At 49.5% G+C, this 20,492-nt stretch overlaps 1 protein-coding gene across 1 annotated transcript; it reads right to left on the bottom strand.

The window, feature by feature from the left end:
- Window positions 1–3,685: 3,685 nt before the first annotated feature.
- On the bottom strand, window positions 3,686–20,283 carry TRAPPC4 (trafficking protein particle complex subunit 4). Its single transcript, XM_075327420.1, has 5 exons — window positions 20,072–20,283; window positions 17,384–17,558; window positions 16,323–16,426; window positions 7,076–7,202; window positions 3,686–5,684 (listed from the first exon to the last, which is right to left on the bottom strand). The coding sequence occupies exons 1-5, from the start codon at window positions 20,244–20,246 to the stop codon at window positions 5,606–5,608; spliced, it is 660 nt and encodes a 219-aa protein (XP_075183535.1). The 5' UTR covers window positions 20,247–20,283; the 3' UTR covers window positions 3,686–5,605.
- Window positions 20,284–20,492: the final 209 nt, after the last annotated feature.

Raw genomic sequence — 20,492 nt, 5'->3', positions numbered from 1 at the left:
TGGGCTTGATGGCAGTCTACACTGCACAGCTGACATTAACCCCTCAAGTATGACCCCGATTGCCACCGCACCAAAACAATCGGAAGAGTCAGGGAAAAAGTCAGAATTGGTGCTTCTATGAGATAAGCCAGTTCTGGGGCATACGTGAGCTATTTTTAGGTTGGGATGGGCCTTCCTTTCCTGATAATACCGGCCCCCAGTTGTCTGCTGTACCTTGGTTGGTTATCAAAAATACAGTGGAGCCCATGCTGTTTTTATCCCCCCTATTTTTTAGTAACCAGCCAAGGTACAGCAGACAGCTGAAGGTTGCAGCCTGCAGTTTTCTTCTTTACCTGCACTGGTTATCAGAAATAAGAGGGAGCCCAAGTCATTTTTTTTTAATCTATCTACAAAATGGACGTATCTCTGTGTAGATCACACATGGATACAGGGTCCGTGTGAAAACATGGAGGTGTGAAGATCACCATTGATTTTAATTAGTATACATGTGAATTTGCTTCCAGTATGTGTGAAAACGGACACCAGATCAGGGGCGGACATATCATTGGTGCAACCTAAGCACCTACACAGGAAGTTAAGAGGGCCCATTTTTACCTCCAAAACAGGTGGAATTTTTAGACGAAACCTCTGGAGTTGATTTTCCTTTTCTCACCACTTCCAAAATTACTATATTTCATTCATCATATGACCACAACCATCAGGAAATTTTTGATCCAAACTCAGATCCTCCAATCCCTAACAATAGTACATTCACACTCATTTTTTTTGTTTTTTTTTTAACAGGTCTTGGGCCTACCCATCTGTTCTAAAGACTCTCATTGGGACACGCTTATCAACACCTCCAATTGGAGATTTGTATATGTACTCCAAATTTTAATTTAATTCCTGATTTTACTCTATTAACTAATAAAAGCAGATATTTTAGTACAAACCATCTCCTTGACGTCTTGTTCTGCCCTCATATTCTCACAACATACACTAGATTAAATCCCTACCCCATTCAGCGCGGTAGTTTATTATAACTACAAATCTATGAGAGCCTGGCTCTCATACACTTACATTGAGCCCTTATGACTAGTGATGAGCGAGCACTACCATGATCAGATACTCGGTAAGCACCAGAGCATGGTAGTGCTTGCTCACCACTATTTATGATGTAATTTCTGACTTCTGGCCAGTGAGAAGTTATGGGTACAAGGTGGCGCCGCAGGACCAGAGTGGTGCCAAAAAAGGATGAGGCTGCTGGAGGGTCAGTATAAGACAGGGGACTTACATTTAAAGCATTACTCCAGTGCTGAAAACAAAGCCCACTGGAGTGGTGCTTTAAACCATCCCGGGCTCATAGAGTATAAGTTATAAAGTAGGGAACAACGCCTTTAAATTGTTGCTCGTTGCTGATAATATTCCATGCCACACCAACTGGACTGCTTCTTATGTAAACACCAAAAGCACATTGATAAATAATGCATAATTAAACTAAGGGATACTTCATATTTGGGAGTATAGCCAGTCTGATGTAATGCATTCCAGAAAGCTGGTGCAGCATCAGAAGAGTCTTGAAGATGGGAGGATCAGATTATGGAGGGTTTTAGAGCATTGGTTGGAGGAAGAGATAAAGGAGTAAATGATGGTGCAGTGTAGGAATGTGCTTGTGTAGAAAAATAGGTGAATAGATACTTTTTATTATATTTTATAGAGCAGTGACTGGACAACATGGGAGAAAAAGCCAAATCCTAAAAGATCTAAGCACAAGCCTCCATTTATCATTCAGATGCTGCAACCCTCCCTCACAATCTAATGGTAGGCAAACCTGGGTCCCAATATATCTGGAGGGAATAATTTACTTTGGTTAAGGGAAAAGCCACCTTAGACACAGCAACATCGCTAGCGATGTTGCTGCCGATCGCACCCGCCCCCGTCGTTTGTGCGCCACGGGCAAATTGCTGCCCGTGGCGCACAATATCGCTAGGCCCTGTCACACGCAATTACCTTCCCTGCGACGTCGCTGTGGCCGGCGATCAGCCTCTTTTCTAAGGGGGCGGTTTGTGCGGCATCACAGCAACGTCACACAGCTGGCGTCCAATAGAAGCGGAGGGGCGGAGAGCAGCCGCATGAGACACGCCCACCTCATTGCCAGAGGACGCAGGTACGGTGCTGTTCGTCACTCCTGGGTTGTCACACGTAGCAATATGTGCTCCCTCAGGAACGACGAACAACCTGCGTCCAAAAGGAGCAACGATATTTGGGATTAGAATGACGTGTCAACGATTAGGTGAGCATTTTTGATCGTTAGCGGTTGCTTGTAGGTGTCACACGCAACAACGTCGCTAAGGAGGCCAGATGTGCGTCACGACCCCAACGACATCTCGTTAGCGATGTCGTTGCGTGTAAAGCAGCCTTAAGTCTCAGAATTTCATTGGTTACTTTTTTTTCCCCAAAGAAATAGATTCTCTTTAAATTTGCATAAGCCGGCTAATTTGCAAATGTCTCTTCCCTCCTGATGTGCCTGCATGTCATCCCCCTCATCTTACATGTAATAACGGTGAGGGGCAAAAAGTGCTTTATGCGCCTGCCCCCTCCCCCCACCCATTCATGGAGTCATGTTTGTTGGTCTTGTTCTGCTTGCTCCACTCTACGGTTTTCCCATTTTGTCTGGTGAAGCTTACATTGTTCATGGTTAGGTCAGGATGTACAATGCCATACATAGGTTCTTGGTTTCCAGGGTCTGGTAATGTCTACCAAGGTGCTCCTGCTTGGCCTTTTAGGATTCTGCCAGGCTCAGTTTAACATTCATAAGCAGTTTTCAACCTCCTGCTTAGTTCAGACTGTCCCTCTCAGTAATACATGCTGACTGTAAGACCTCTGTGTCCAGGAAGCTGCTCTGTACTAGATCTCCTGTATCAGCACATCTTCATTCCTGGACTGACTTAGGCTTCCTGAGATTTCACCTTATCTGTAGCCTCTTTACTATAGGTTCATAAATGTCTTTACGCTTCAATCTACGCCGCTATCTCTAGACCTGCGCCATTTGTCCAGGCAAAAATGACGGCACGTGTGGCCGAGTCTCCAACACAGATCTGATCTTTATCTATATAGATATAACATTTCTATGTAAACAAGGGCAAGAAAGTAGCTGCCAGCATCAAACTGTGGACTGGATTCATGGACTATACTAGAGAAATGTTCCCACCTTTTGAACCTCTTCTCAACAAGGCGGTATGCATTTTATGGTACAAATGAATTGCCAATGTGATTTTCCAGGTCAGTACGATTTTAGCAATACCAAACCTGTACAGTGTTTTTCTTTTTATCTAAGCGGTGTAAATAAATTATGGAAATTTGTAAAAAATAAATAAATATGTTGTTTGTTTCACCATTTTCCAAGCAGCTCTCATTGTGTGGTTTATACAGCCATCAAACCTATAACGGAGTTCTGTTGGAGCCGTAATGGAGACATCACCTGCTCCAGCCTTTTCTATTAGTGCTGTAATGTGGTTACAGCTTTTTAATCTCGACCTGCCGTTCGCATGCGCTGGCATTAGATGTCACAGAACTGCAAACAATTAATAGGGAAATACGCGGCGGCTGAAAAGCTCCTCTTCATTTTACAGGTGATGCTTTAGACAATAAGCTCTAGTGATATGATCTGGCATGACACAGTGAAAACATGATACAATCACAGGAATAAAACTAATTAACATCACATTTTATTATAATAGTGACATTAATATTAGAGTTGAGAAAAAAGACTTGCCGCACCCTGGGCATGTCAGCGTCCGCGACCTCCGGACCAGAGCCTTACCTTCCTCCTCCCATCCGCCGGCAGTTCCAGCGCCTCTTCTGACGTCACATCATCATTGCGGCGTGACATACACATGATGTTGCAACAGATCTACTAATCAGGGGTCTGGTCTGGGAACCACAGACTACTGATGTGGCCATCACACCAGGGCCCGGCGAATATTTTTAGTGAACTCTAATTAATATCATACATTTAAGTACAGCAAAGAGTTGAAATATTATGTACACAATATGGATTGCGAGGAATGATAAAAGAAATCTATCAGTAGGATCATCCCTCCAAAGTAATTTATATGGGCATAGTGATCATATGAAGCTGAATAATGATGCCCTGATATCTGCAGTCCAATCTTATTCCAGAAAAATCCATGTTTTCCTTATATGTAAAGGAGCTGTTATTAAGATATAGGGACCAGACATAAATCTTACTGAGATCATTTTAAATTAAAGGAGGCATTACCAGTGTGAGACATGTAATGACTGACTGTCTGCTCTTCTAATCACACATAGATCTACAGTGAGATAAGAAATAAAGTACAGCAGAGCTGAACTCTGTCTCAATACAAACACATTGGCAGTTGTCCTGTTACAGCACTTCCATCTCGCTGGCAGCGTGTGTGTGCCGAGGATGCATGATGCAATACAGCAGGGCTGTCAGCATTGTAAGAAGACAGCAGGCATTACTAGTGTGAGACATGTAATGACTGACAGTCTGCTCCTATACTCACACACACAGGTCTACAGTGAGATCATAACTAATGGTACAGCAGAGCTAAACTGTCTCAATACAAACACATCTGCAGTTGTCCTGTCACAGCACTTCCATCCACAAGCGGTCGGTGTGTGTGTGTATGTGTGTGTATGTGTGTGTATGTGTGTGTATGTGTGTGTATGTGTGTGTATGTGTGGTGAGGATGCACTACAGCAGGGCTCTCAGTATTATAAGACAGCTGCAAATGTGCTTGTTCTTTGTAATGAGACAAGGCTCAGCTCTGCTGTACTGTGTTAGTTATAATCAGCCACAGCTCTGCAGCAGAGCGGACAGTACTATAAGATGAGAACTGCTGCAGTAAATGTGTTTGTAATTGGCCAAAGTTAATTTCTGCTGTACTGCGTTAATTGTAATGAAACACAGCTCTGCATTGAGATCAGGCTGTCAGTTATTACATGCCTCACACTAGTAAGGCCACTTTTTAATTTCAAATAAGCTCTGGAGGCAGATTTACAGGGATATACATCCGGCCCATGGCTCTTAACAGCTCATTTCCATATTAAGAAAAATGTGGATTCCTCTGGATTAAGATATCGTATTGCAGAATTCAAAGCATTATTGTATTCAGCTTCCTATGACCTACAAGCCATTATATAGACAGCTTAGAAGGGTTGATCTTACTGACAGATTCCCTTTAAGTATCTTTTAGATGTTTTGAAAGGCTACATCTGGAAAATAGCACATAAAATGGCAGCCGAAGATGGTCGTATATCCAAGCTCGATGTTATTACGAATGCCGATCCCACACATGGCATATTGTACGTGGTGTAATTTCACCTACAGATTGTACCCCTTTCAGACATCCACAGTGCCCCGATTTCTTTACTGACAGATCCGCTTAGACACAGAAGGCCCCTCCGTCACATTTACTCGTGTAAACAGTAGTTATAAGTTACCAATTTTACAGTATATACAAGCATAGACAGTGCGTGGTGTAACTCCTGGAGCGGTGCCGCAGACGAGCTGCCATTAGGGTTCCCATAAACTGCAATCCTTGCCTCTGCTTATGTATGGACAGGTTGGTTGTGGATGCTAAGAGCTGGGTCCATACGTTCCGGCTTTTTCTGCTACCTCCAGGGCAGATTTCAAGTTCTGGTCAAAGAGTTCACACCTGAAAGACACAGGTTTAGAATGGAGTCAAGTAGTCGTCATGTGCGAGGACGTCGCCTCGAATACATAGGGTCGCCAGAAAGGCTACAACATGTACAGACAGGGTTTTCAGTTTTCTAACCCATTTATGAATGAAAAATTCTCAAGTTAGGAGTCTGTGGATAGGAGATAACTTGCCAATTGTTGGTGGTCCGACTGGTGGGACACACACCCATCCCGAGAGCCCCGAGTGAAAGGAACAGAGGTTGATCATGCGCACCGCTGCTCCATTCATTCCTATGGGAGTGAAGAAGTCCAGCTCAGAGCAGCGCTCGGCCATCTCTAGAGATCACATTAGGAATGAATGGAGCAGCAGAGCACATGATTGACCACCACTCCTTACACATGGGGAAGTTCAGAGCTCTCCGGTTCTCGGGATTTGTGAGGGCCACAGCAGTCAGACCCCCGGTGATTGGAAAGACCCACACATTGGGAATAACTTCATTACGTAACAATACCCTTTATTGGGAAACTGACAGCCGATTCATGTTGTCCTGATTATGCATGAAGCAAGAGTCTGCTTCCATCAAGCAGGTATGTTTTTTTTTTTTTAAGAGTCAGTTGAGGACCATGGCATTAGGGTAACTTGTCAAAGAGGCTGGTACGCAGCAACTTCTCTATGCTCCACTTCAGTGACAGATCTCTACATACAAGTGTGTATAGGGAGAGACCTGTCCCTCAAGAGGAATGGGGCGGGGGGACCCTGCCAGGGACCGGACTCTTGGACTAGTCCCTGAGTGACATGTTCCCATGCTGCAGTGTCTCAGAGTAAAATATATCTGCCTGAAATGACAGTCCAGTGTCTAATAGCGGATCAGTGTGGTACATAGTGATAAAAAGTATATTATATATATATATATATATTTTATTTTTTTTTAAATGTCTATTTAGTCCCCTCAGAGGACTTTAACCTGTAATCTTTTGTAGCACAGGGGCTGGAACAGAGCTGAAAACCCTTCTTCCAGTTCTGCCCAAATTCACGAAGATATGAATAGAAGAAAACTTCAAGAACAGATTAACGAAAATATACAAAACGGATTTCTTCAACTCAGGTATCATTTTAATCAGTAGGACAGTGCCAATATGGACCTGTCTGTACCTTACTTAGCAAACTACCTCTGACAGGTTATCTTTAAATGTCACTGTTAGAAATAGACCATTGGATTTAAATAGATAAACAGCAGCAATCTTGGCTAGTAATAATCGCTGTAGTTAGAGGCAGATGCTGGCCGTGTATTACAGCCGGTATCTACCCTGTATTCAGTGGGCACAGCTCCTGAGCCCACTCCATATACCCGCACCCTGCCTGGGATGTACATATACAACTCTTATACTGTAAGGGGTTTACCTTACCTAATTGGCATCTCCAAGGAGTAAAATGGGTTTTTGAGAGCGAAGTCCGAATACAGTTCATAAATCTTGCGGAGCAGTGAATCTATGCCAGCCTGTCGTGGGTCCGAAAGCACCATGAACTTTATACCTTCAAAGAGAGCCAAAAGATAATGATTTTCAGTAACAGGGAGCCGTATACATACAGTATATCCTCCTCACATCCAGGGATGACAAACCACAGGGTCAGGAGAAGTGACATTAGTGCTTCACTGTGTATACAGCACTTATTCAGCACTGTGTATACAGTGATCAGGAAGGCAAACACTGTGATAAACCATCTCTGCCTTCTCTATACATAGTCCGGCCGTGTACGACAGCCCGATCCCAGATAAGGCAGTTGCATAATTGCTTCTGGCCAGTCTATTATAGAGGAACGGTCCCTGCAGAGAAAACATGGACCGCATGGAAGATTAAAGTCTATGGCGGTCCAGAAGTAGTTAAAAAGGACTATGGCGGCTCTGGATAAAGGTCTGAGGGACCACCTTGGGGTGCATGTTCACTATTCAGCAATATCAAAACGTGGTCATGAACTTGTGGCTTTAAAAGATGGAAACCTTGGAGACCAAAGTTTTTCACAATTTTTTGTTGCACGATATCAGTTCATAGCTGTGTGTCCTGTGTGAATGAGGCCTCACAATAAATATAATAAATGTACAGTGTGTGATATATATGTACAGTGAGGCCTCATTCACACAGGACATACAGCAGTGTACTCATATTGTGCAACAAAAAAATTGAGAAAAACTAGTTCTGCCTCAGACAACATTTTTGTATTAGCAAGGAGACATAACACAGACGTCATGGAGGCTGGAAGGGCGGCCGCTGGTGCCCGGCTTTTGTTCCTGACTCTTTAGGCAATCAGTGGCGAGTGCTTCCACCTAGTGTTGGATACACGGAGCTGCACTCCTAACAGCTGTTCGCAGCTTGTGAAAGAGCAGCATTGTGGGGAGAATTGGGGTGAAGAGGACGGCTTCTTCTCAGGGCGGAGATACCAGGCTTTCACCGCAGGACTCCTTTAAAGAGCGGTGGTCCATTACTGTGACTTCTGGGAAAGCAGAGGGGATACTGATGACTGAGGAAGGGGGGACACTACGGAGCCGCGACTTGTATGAATTTTTTGTTTTCTCGATGTGTATTGTTTGTGGCTAGCCCACGGTGTGTGGATTATGCCCTGCACTAAGCTCGTACATTATTGCCGAGTGTGAATACCGGACATTCCTACTTCTCCTCTATAAATCCAACCCAGTTGTTGGTGATTGCTGTATTGCTCAGGGTGACATATGTTGTGTGGATAAAGCTGGAATGCAAAAGTTTTTTGAAATATCCTAGACCAGTGTGTTGTACAGCAGTGAGCGGATGACGGCCTCCGCCGAGCAGTACAGTGTCAGTGTGTCACGGTTCCATACAGAACCGATGCTGGACGTGTCATGTAGCAGTCACCCAAGAGTAACTGCTGAGAGCGGAGCTAGCTCTATCACAACAGGTTAACCTCTTAGATGCCGCTGTCAATCATGACAGTGCTTAAAAGGAACCTGTCAGGTGCAATATGCACCCAGCACCAAGGGCAGATCTGGGTGTATATTGCTAATTCCCGCCTAACTGTCCCAGCATTTAGTAGCATAAATAAAGAGATCTCTAGAAAAGGTATTTCTAAAGATCCTATATGATATGCTAATGAGCGCGAGGACTAGTCGCAAGGGTGTTATTTCCCCCCGACTAGTCCGCCCTCTTAGCATGTTAGCACACCCACAGGGGCGGCGTGCTAACATGCTATTCACTGCCAATTATCATCAGCAGTGACGCGTGTACCTGTGTCTGTTGTCACTGCTCAGACGCCAGGTTTAGGCTCAGTGCGCACGATCAGAAGTCCCGGTACTTCCAGTCATGTGCACTATGAAGCCAGGTGTATGCGTCTCGGCTTCAGAGAAGTCTAGTGCACATGACTGAAAGTGACGGCGACTTCTGAGCCTAAACCTGACATTCTAAAGAGGTGACCACAGACACAGGAACGAGCTTCGCCGCTAATTACGTTAGGCAATGGGCATTGAATAGCATGTTAGCACGTCCCTGTGGGTGTGCTAACAGAGCGGACTAGTCGGAGGACATAACACCCTTGTTACTAGTCCCCTCGCTCATTAGCATATCATAAAAGATCTTTAGAAATACTTTTTCTAGAGATCCCTTTATCTATACTAGTGTATACAGGGACGGTTAGGCAGGGATTAGCCATATGCACCCAGAACTGCTCGTGGCTCTGGTGCATATTGCACCTGACAGGTTCCCTTTAAGGAGTTAGAAACAGGGGGTGTCCCTTCTGCCGCCACGCATACAAAATGGCATGGTACTGATGAAGACCCTGTGAATGTTATGTTTGGACACCTATGAGGCTCACTATTAGTCAATTTTACAAGTGTGTTGTATAAGTAAACAAGTTCCCTAGGGAGATTATTAAAAATTTAAGAACACACATATTATATATACACAGGGTGGTCCAAAAGTAGGTGGACAGTATGTGTAATAGGGCTATCAAACATGGTGCAAAGTGAGACTGACTCAATTGCTCTTAGCAACCAATCAGATTCCACTTTTCATTCTTCATAGACTCTTTGGAAAATGAAATATGGAATTAAAGAAGGGAATTTTGTTTACTTACCGTAAATTCCTTTTCTTCTAGCTCCAATTGGGAGACTCAGACAATTGGGTTGTATAGCTATGCCTCCGGAGGCCACACAAAGCATTACACTAAAAGTGTAAAGCCCCTCCCCTTCTGCCTATACACCCCCCCGTGCTCACGGGCTCCTCAGTTTTGGTGCAAAAGCAAGAAGGAGGAAAAAAAAAAAATTATAATTGGTTTAAAGGAAATTCAATCCGAAGGAATATCGGAGAACTGAAACCATTCAACATGAACAACATGTGTACACAAAAAACAGGGGCGGGTGCTGGGTCTCCCAATTGGAGCTAGAAGAAAAGGAATTTACGGTAAGTAAACAAAATTCCCTTCTTCTTTGTCGCTCCATTGGGAGACCCAGACAATTGGGACGTCCAAAAGCAGTCCCTGGGTGGGTAAATAATACCTCATAATAGAGCCGTAACCGGCTCCGTCCTACAGGTGGGCAACCGCCGCCTGAAGGACTCGCCTACCTAGGCTGGCATCTGCCGAAGCATAGGTATGCACCTGATAGTGTTTCGTGAAAGTGTGCAGGCTCGACCAGGTAGCCGCCTGACACACCTGCTGAGCCGTAGCTTGGTGCCGCAAAGCCCAGGACGCTCCCACGGCCCTGGTAGAATGGGCCTTCAGCCCTGAGGGAACCGGAAGCCCCGAGGAACGATAAGCTTCGAGAATTGGTTCCTTGATCCACCGAGCCAGGGTTGATTTGGAAGCTTGTGTCCCTTTACGCTGGCCAGCGACAAGGACAAAGAGTGCATCCGAGCGGCGCAGGGGCGCCGTACGAGAAATGTAGAATCTGAGTGCTCTCACCAGATCTAACAAGTGCAAATCCTTTTCACATTGGTGAACTGGATGAGGACAAAAAGAGGGTAAGGAGATATCCTGATTGAGATGAAAGGGGGATACCACCTTAGGGAGAAATTCCGGAACCGGACGCAGAACCACCTTGTCCTGGTGAAACACCAGGAAGGGGGCTTTGCATGACAGCGCTGCTAGCTCAGACACTCTCCGAAGTGATGTGACTGCCACTAAGAAGACCACCTTCTGTGAAAGGCGCGAGAGAGAGATATCCCTCATTGGCTCGAACGGTGGTTTCTGAAGAACCATCAGCACCCTGTTCAGATCCCAGGGTTCTAACGGACGCCTGTAAGGAGGTACGATGTGACAAACCCCCTGCAGGAACGTGCGTACCTGTGGAAGTCTGGCTAGGCGCTTCTGAAAAAAGACAGAGAGCGCAGAGACTTGTCCCTTAAGTGAGCCTAGAGACAAACCCTTTTCTAATCCGGATTGAAGAAAGGACAGAAAAGTGGGCAAGGTAAACGGCCAGGGAGCAACGCCCTGAGCAGAGCACCACGACAGGAAAATTTTCCAAGTCCTGTGGTAGATCTTGGCGGACGTTGGTTTCCTAGCCTGTCTCATGGTGGCAATCACCTCTTGAGATAAACCTGAAGACGCTAGGATCCAGGACTCAATGGCCACACAGTCAGGTTCAGGGCCGCTGAATTCAGATGGAAAAACGGCCCTTGAGACAGCAAGTCTGGTCGGTCTGGGAGTGCCCACGGTTGGCCGACCGTGAGATGCCACAGATCCGGGTACCACGACCTCCTCGGCCAGTCTGGAGCGACGAGGATGGCGCGACGGCAGCCGGCCCTGATCTTGCGTAACACTCTGGGCAACAGTGCCAGAGGAGGAAACACATAAGGGAGTTGAAACTGCGACCAATCCTGAACTAAGGCGTCTGCCGCCAGAGCTCTGTGATCTTGAGACCGTGCCATGAACGTCGGGACCTTGTTGTTGTGCCGGGACGCCATTAGGTCGACGTCCGGCATGCCCCAGCGGCAACAGATCTCCTGAAACACGTCCGGGTGAAGGGACCATTCCCCTGCGTCCATGCCCTGGCGACTGAGAAAATCTGCTTCCCAGTTTTCTACGCCCGGGATGTGAACTGCGGATATGGTGGAGGCTGTGGCTTCCACCCATAGCAGAATCCGCCGGACCTCCTGGAAGGCTTGCCGACTGCGTGTCCCGCCTTGGTGGTTGATGTATGCCACCGCTGTAGAGTTGTCCGACTGAATTCGGATCTATTTGCCTTCCAGCCACGGCTGGAATGCTTTTAGGGCAAGATACACTGCCCTTATCTCCAGAACATTGATCTGAAGGGAGGACTCTGTCTGAGTCCAAGTCCCCTGAGCCCTGTGGTGGAGAAACACCGCTCCCCACCCTGACAGGCTCGCGTCCGTCGTGACCACAGCCCAGGATGGGGGTAGGAAGGATTTCCCCTTCGACAGAGAAGTGGGGAGAAGCCACCACTGAAGGGAAGCTTTGGCTGCCCGAGAAAGGGAGACGTTCCTGTCGAGGGACGTCGACTTCCTGTCCCATTTGCGGAGAATGTCCCATTGAAGTGGGCGTAGATGAAACTGCGCAAAAGGAACTGCCTCCATTGCTGCCACCATCTTCCCTAGGAAGTGCATGAGGCGCCTCAGGGGGTGTGACTGACCATGAAGGAGAGATTGCACCCCTGTCTGTAGTGAACGCTGTTTGTTCAGCGGAAGCTTCACTATCGCTGAGAGAGTATGAAACTCCATGCCAAGATATGTCAGTGATTGGGCCGGTGTCAGATTTGACTTTGGAAAATTGATGATCCACCCGAAACTCTGGAGAGTTTCCAGAGCAATGTTCAGGCTGTGTTGGCATGCCCCTTGAGAGGGTGCCTTGACCAGTAGATCGTCTAAGTAAGGGATCACCGAGTGTCCCTGAGAGTGTAGGATTGCCACCACTGTTGCCATGACCTTGGTGAAGACCCGTGGGGCTGTTGCCAGGCCAAAAGGTAGTGCCACGAACTGAAGGTGTTCGTCCCCTATGGCGAAGCGCAGGAAGCGCTGATGCTCTGGCGCAATCGGTACGTGGAGATAAGCATCTTTGATGTCTATTGATGCCAGGAAATCTCCTTGGGACATGGAGGCGATGACGGAGCGAAGCGATTCCATCCGGAACCGCCTGGTTTTCACATGCTTGTTGAGCAGCTTCAGGTCCAGAACGGGACGGAAGGATCCGTCCTTTTTTGGCACCACGAACAAGTTGGAGTAAAAACCGTGACCCCGTTGCTGAAGAGGAACCGGGATCACCACTCCTTCCGCCTTCAGGGTGTCCACCGCCTGCATAAGAGCCTCGGCTCTGTCGGGGGGTGGAGATGTTCTGAAGAAACGAGTCGGAGGACGAGAGTTGAACTCTATCCTGTAACCGTGAGATAGAATGTCTCTCACCCATCGGTCTTTTACTTGTGGCAGCCAGATGTCGCAAAAGCGGGAGAGCCTGCCACCGACCGAGGATGCGGTTTGAAGAGGCCGAAAGTCATGAGGAGGCCGCTTTGGGAGCGGTGCGTCCGGCGGTCTTTTTAGGACGTGACTTAGACCGCCATGCATCTGAGTTCCTCTGATCTTTCTGAGGCCCTTTGGACGAGGAAAATTGAGATCTGCCCGCGGTCCAAAAGGACCGAAACCTCGATTGTACCTTCCGTGGTTGAGGTCTGTTTGGTTTGGACTGGGGTAAGGATGAATCCTTTCCCTTGGATTGTTTAATGATTTCATCCAATCGCTCACCAAACAAGCGGTCGCCAGCCAATGGCAAACCGGTTAAGAACTTTTTGGAAGCAGAGTCTGCCTTCCATTCACGTAGCCACATGGCCCTGCGGAGTACCACCGAGTTGGCGGATGCCACCGCCGTACGGCTCGCAGAGTCGAGGATAGCATTAATGGCGTAGGACGCAAACGCCGACGCCTGATTGGTTAAGGACACCACTTGTGGGGCAGATGTACGTGTTACCGCATGAATCTGCGCCTGACAAGCTGAGATAGCTTGGAGTGCCCATACGGCTGCGAATGCTGGAGCAAAAGACGCGCCGATAGCTTCATAGATGGATTTCAACCATAGCTCCATCTGTCTGTCAGTGGCATCTTTGAGTGAAGCCCCGTCTTCCACTGCCACTATGGATCTAGCCGCCAGTCTGGAGATTGGAGGATCCACCTTAGGACACTGAGTCCAGCCCTTGACAACCTCAGGGGGAAAGGGATAACGTGTGTCCTTAAGGCGCTTGGAAAAACGCTTGTCTGGACAGTCCTGGTTTTTCTGGATTGCCTCTCTGAAGTCAGAGTGATCCAGAAACATATTTAATGTACGCTTTGGAAACCTGAACCGGAATTTCTCCTGAGAAGCAGACTCCTCAATTGGAGGAGCTGGGGGAGAAATATCCAACACCTGATTGATGGTCGCTATAAGGTCATTCACTACTGCGTCACCTTCAGGTGTATCTAGGTTGAGAGCGGCTTCAGTATCAGAATCCTGATCTGAGACCTCCGCTTCATCCTCCAGAGAGTCCCCCTGCTGGGACCCTGAACAGTGTGATGAAGTGGAGGGAATTTCCCAGCGAGCCCGCTTGGGTGGCCTGGGACTGCGGTCCGTGTCAGAGACCTCACCCTGGGACCTGTGGGTTACCCCCGGGGCACATTGCTGTTCCAATTGAGGGGGCCCAGGTGTCAAGGATTGGATAGAGCCCGGGGCCTGAATCACCGGTCTGGACTGCAAAGCTTCTAGTATTTTAGCAGACCATTTATCCATAGTGTCAGACAGCTTGTCAGCAAAGGCTGCAAACTCCGTCCCTGTCACCTGGACAGTGGTAGCAGGTGGATCCACCTGGGCCACTTGTAGCAGAGGCTCCGGCTGAGTAAGCGCAACCGGGGCCGAGCATTGCACACAATGAGGGTCAGTGGACCCTGCCGGTAGTACAGCTGTACATGAGGTACAGATTGCAAAATACGTCTGTGCTGTGGCACCCTTGCATTTTGCAGATGACATGTTGTCTCCTCTGAGAACAACCAGGAGGGTATATAGCCAAAACTCAACAGAGCGACCGTACAGTGCAATGTATAGCCTAAAAGCCTATATATATATATATATATATATACACACTTCGGTACTCAATGGGGTCAGCACCACAGGTGCTGCTTACCGACCGCTCAGAGCGGTTGTGTGGTCGCCAGATTCCCTGCCTGGGTCTCCCTGTATTGCCTCTCCTCATCAGCGTCTGAATCGCTGACAGGAATGGCTGCCGGCGTGCTGTGAGGAGGAGGAGACCGTGGGCGTGCCCAAGAAAAGTGCGGGAATCCAGCGCCCCACTGTACTGAGTGAGGAGGATACTAATGTATGCTCCAGCCCTCTGCTGACGATCCGTGCAGCGTCCCGCCCCTTCCCTGCTGGCAGGCCTGTGGGCGGGAAGAACGACACTAGGCCGCAGAAGCCGGGGACTAAAGTTATAAGCGCGGCCGGCAATAAGCGCGGCCGCGCGTAGTCCCCCGGCGCACTAACACCTCCAGCAGTGCTGGAAAGTGTATGGCACTAACGTTTCATGTCCGGCGCACTAACACACCCAGCAGAGCTGGAAGTGTCTGGCACAAGCACTCCATGTCCGGCGCACTAACACACCCAGCAGAGCTGGAAAGTGTCTGGCCCAAACGCTCCATGTCCGGCGCACTAACACACCCAGCAGAGCTGGAAGTGTCTGGCACAAGCACTCCATGTCCGGCGCACTAACACACCCAGCAGAGCTGGAAAGTGTCTGGCACAAGTGCTCCATGCCCGGCGCACTAACACACCCAGCAGTGCTGTAATGTGTATGGGACCAGCGCTCCATGCGCGGTCCCCATGGAGACACAGAGTACCTCATAGTAGCAGGGCTTTGTCCCTGACGATATCCAGCTCCTATCCTGCAGATTCCCAAGGGCTGCGGAGGGAGCACGGTCCCAGTGCCTGGAGACCGAACCGGATCCCACTTCACCCAGAGCCCATTAAGGGATAGGGAAGGAAAACAGCATGTGGCTCCTGCCTGTGTACCCGCAATGGGCACCTCAACCTTAACAACACCGCCGACAAGAGTGGGGTGAGAAGGGAGCATGCTGGGGGCCCTGTTATGGGCCCTCTTTTCTTCCATCCGACCTGGTCAGCAGCTGCTGCTGACTAAGCTGTGGAGCTATGCGTGGATGTCAGCCTCCTTCGCACAAAGCAAGAAAACTGAGGAGCCCGTGAGCACGGGGGGTGTATAGGCAGAAGGGGAGGGGCTTTACACTTTTAGTGTAATGCTTTGTGTGGCCTCCGGAGGCATAGCTATACAACCCAATTGTCTGGGTCTCCCAATGGAGCGACAAAGAAAAAAGAAATAGATAAACTCGAGCAGGATATCACTGCAGAAGAGAAGAAATGCACAGCGCTGTTTACTGCACATCAAGACTTGTCTCTTCTCTCACTGAAAAGAAAAGTTTGAAAAACTCAATTCTAATGCACCATGCGGGTTATCCAGGTTGTAAAATCCTCGGGATAGGCCACAACTAGAGCCAGATTGGGACAGAGCTGCAGAGCGGAGCACAGGCAGTACACGTGCAGCACGGTCAGAGCACAGCCGACAGTCAGCCCTGCAGACAGACCAATAGAAAATCCGGGAAGTGGCTTTTCCAGTCCTCCCAGTACAGACGTGCAGAGACAGCAGCTCACCGGTCAGTGTCTGGAAACAATGCAGCTTGAAGGTGTCGGTCTCCAGCATCTCAATTCCAGAACTTCCCGGCTCTGGAGAGAGTTGGGATCCGATGGCGAATAACCTGAAGGCAGAGAATAAAGCAGAGATGTTCAGGTCACCATTAATGACATATTTGCACTGTCTGTACATAGAGGTCTGGACGCCCCTCTGCTAAAAAGAGAAAGCAAAGTGCGGCCACTGCTCAACCATTAAATATTCAGGGGGCTCAGTCTACAGCTGCACCACCCTTATACATGTGTCTGTGTGTACATGTGTCTATACATGTGTCACAGGGTAGCATGGTGGCTCAGTGGTTTTGCAGCGCTGGGGTCCTGTGTTCGAATCCCACCAAGGACCCCATCTGCAAGCAGTTTGTATGTTCTCCCCGTGTTTGCGTGGGTTTCCTCCGGGTACTCCGGTTTCCCCCCACACTCCAAAAACATACAGATAGGGATTTTAGATTCTGAGCCCCAATGGGGACAGCGTTCCTGATGTATGTAAAGCGCTGCGGAATATGTTAGCGCTATATAAAAATAAAGATTATTATTATTATGTCTGTGTAAGCTTTGTACAGTCAGTATACCTGTGAGACCGTACACGGCATGTTCGCTATATCAGCCTGCAAGACTGTGACCCCAAAATGTCTGAGGCTCTTCCAATGTATTTGTGTTAAATTGACGATCAGACAGAACCAAAGGGTATAAGTGTGAGGAGTACACTATGTGGGGTATACGGGCATCTTCTGCCCCTTGCGTCCCTCCAGTCAGAGGCAGAGGACGTGGCCGTACAAGTGTGCGGCTCTCCCAAATGTAGAAACACTCGGCTGCTGCAGCGTCACAGTGCCCTGTAATGGAGAGAGCCACTCACATGGAGGGAGAGGAGTCCTAATGTGAAGTTACGGCATGTACGTCCATAGTGCCAGCAATGTCTCAGATGGCGATGCCCATGTAAATGAACTGTGGCCTGTCGGATGGGTTCAATCTCACAACACGGCCATTAGACCAGAAATCGCTGTGCCCTACACATATCAATCACTCACGAGTGGAACATGGAGGCCAGCATAAGCTTCTCATTGGAGGTAAGCCGAGGGCGTCCAAAGCGGATGGAGAGCGGGTAGTTGGAGGGGGTGCCCAGGTACTCCAGCAGTTCCTTCCCTTCTGCGGTGTATCTGCCGTTCACATCGATCCCATTAATGGAGAGTACGGCGTGTCCCACTAGAAAGATAGATGGACACCATAATGAATACAGAAACGGGGCAACGCCGTTGCGCGAGCTGTGGCAAAGAGGCAGAGACGTGGCAACGATGTGACGCGAGCCTTGAAAACAGGTCCGAGACGTGGAGTGATCCATGGCGTGAGCCGTGGCAGAGACGAGGCGTGAGCAGTGAAAGATGAGGTGTGAGACGTGGCAGAGACGAGGCGTGAGCAGTGAAAGATGAGGCGTGAGACGTGGCAGAGACGAGGCGTGAGCCGTGGCAGAGACGAGGCGTGAGCCGTGGCAGAGACGAGGCGTGAGCCGTGGCAGAGACGAGGCGTGAGCCGTGGCAGAGACGAGGCGTGAGCCGTGGCAGAGACGAGGCGTGAGCAGTGACAGATGAGGTGTGAGCCGTGGCAGAGACGAGGCGTGAGCCGTGACAGATGAGGTGTGAGACGTGGCAGAGACGAGGCGTGAGCCGTGGCAGAGACGAGGCGTGAGCAGTGACAGATGAGGCGTGAGCAGTGACAGATGAGGCGTGAGCCGTGGCAGAGACGAGGCGTGAGCAGTGACAGATGAGGTGTGAGCCGTGGCAGAGACGAGGCATGAGCAGTGACAGACGTGGCGTGAGCCGTGGCAGTGACAGACGAGGCGTGAGCAGTGACAGACGAGGCGTGAGCAGTGACAGACGAGGCGTGAGCAGTGACAGACGAGGCGTGAGCAGTGACAGACGAGGCGTGAGCAGTGACAGACGAGGCGTGAGCAGTGACAGACGAGGCGTGAGCAGTGACAGACGAGGCGTGAGCAGTGACAGACGTGGCGTGAGCAGTGACAGACGAGGCGTGAGCAGTGACAGACGAGGCGTGAGCAGTGACAGACGAGGCGTGAGCAGTGACAGACGAGGCGTGAGCAGTGACAGACGAGGCGTGAGCAGTGACAGACGAGGCGTGAGCAGTGACAGACGTGGCGTGAGCAGTGACAGACGAGGCGTGAGCAGTGACAGACGAGGCGTGAGCCGTGGCAGAGACGAGGCGTGAGCCGTGGCAGAGACGAGGCGTGAGCCGTGGCAGAGACGAGGCGTGAGCAGTGACAGATGAGGTGTGAGCCGTGGCAGAGACGAGGCGTGAGCCGTGACAGATGAGGTGTGAGACGTGGCAGAGACGAGGCGTGAGCCGTGGCAGAGACGAGGCGTGAGCAGTGACAGATGAGGCGTGAGCAGTGACAGATGAGGCGTGAGCCGTGGCAGAGACGAGGCGTGAGCAGTGACAGATGAGGTGTGAGCCGTGGCAGAGACGAGGCATGAGCAGTGACAGACGTGGCGTGAGCCGTGGCAGTGACAGACGAGGCGTGAGCAGTGACAGACGAGGCGTGAGCAGTGACAGACGAGGCGTGAGCAGTGACAGACGAGGCGTGAGCAGTGACAGACGAGGCGTGAGCAGTGACAGACGAGGCGTGAGCAGTGACAGACGAGGCGTGAGCAGTGACAGACGAGGCGTGAGCAGTGACAGACGAGGCGTGAGCAGTGACAGACGTGGCGTGAGCAGTGACAGACGAGGCGTGAGCAGTGACAGACGAGGCGTGAGCAGTGACAGACGAGGCGTGAGCAGTGACAGACGAGGCGTGAGCAGTGACAGACGAGGCGTGAGCAGTGACAGACGAGGCGTGAGCAGTGACAGACGTGGCGTGAGCAGTGACAGACGAGGCGTGAGCAGTGACAGACGAGGCGTGAGCCGTGGCAGACAGGTTGAGTCAGCTGTGGTAGATGGGGCGGACACAGAAGATAACGCTGTTGTTACCCCCAGTGTGAGCCGTTCATACACTGCATTAGCTCGCACTGGGCTGAGCACTGAGTGTACCCCAGCACAGCCATGCTCACGAGAGTGCGGTTCATACATAAAGCACCCGAACTCTGAAGTCTGGGCACAGTATGAACATTGAACTTAAAAGTTGGGGTCCGCTGATCTCCAGTCCTGATATTAACAATCAGTGATAGGACGAGTGACGCCGCCATAGCTGACCGGAGCCAGCGCAGACAACGGCTGTGGCAGAGGGAGAGGGTCTTATCTTTATGTTACAGGGGTTTAGTATGTAAGAAGGGGAGGTCTCTGCACTGGAAAGACCCTTGAAATTGTCATAAGGGATAATACAGCTATTCATAAAAGGGTTTTTAAAGCAATCACTCCAATATCATCAGGTGTCGGGTGTGTTTACTAATGCATGCACTCTGTATTGTGACATTTGGGGGCAGATCTTAGAACAGAACGATTTAGTGCATATAATGGCGTCTGACAGGTTTCTGTAGTTTCATGACATAAATCTGTCAGTCACATCACCAGAATCCGAGAAGCAAAAAGGCAGAATATAGACGCAGAGGATCAATGTGATCCGTCCAGGGATCAGTACTGCTCCAATTATTAGCCAATGAGAATACAGCTCTCATTCCTACAAGCCGGAGTCTACAATGTCAGCAGTAACCTGATTGGCTGCGCGGTGAGGCTACTCCCTGCTATCCCTCTGCCCGCTCCGGTCTCACCTTTGATGCCGTCCCGTTGTCCGAATGACACGAGCACCCGCTCATCGTGCACCTTGAGGACCAGATCCAGCGGGAAGCTGAAGGTCTTCTCGGTCTCGGCGCGCGGGCTCTGGTTGTCCAGCTGGTAGATCAGGCCGCCAGCCTTATTCACCACATACACACTGAAGATCGCCATGTTTCCGTAGTCCCTGCTGTCATCTGACCTGACGCCAAGAGCCACTTCCGGATCGAAAGGCTGATGGGAAATGTAGTTTTATTATCGAGAAAATCACTGAGGAAGAATAGAATCCAAATTATACTAACACCGACCCAAAGCTCTAGGGAAAGACTCCCAGGGCATGCTGGGTGATGTAGTGCCAGTGCAGGTGCTAGGACTCTGCCAGGAGACTGCCAACAGCGCAGCTGGGGAAACCCTGTACTG

This window comes from Anomaloglossus baeobatrachus, chromosome 11, assembly GCF_048569485.1.
Source record: "Anomaloglossus baeobatrachus isolate aAnoBae1 chromosome 11, aAnoBae1.hap1, whole genome shotgun sequence".
Classification (NCBI taxonomy): domain Eukaryota; kingdom Metazoa; phylum Chordata; class Amphibia; order Anura; family Aromobatidae; genus Anomaloglossus; species Anomaloglossus baeobatrachus.
The sequence above is the reverse complement of the archived record's forward strand: the minus strand, read 5'-3'. Positions and strand labels throughout refer to the sequence as shown.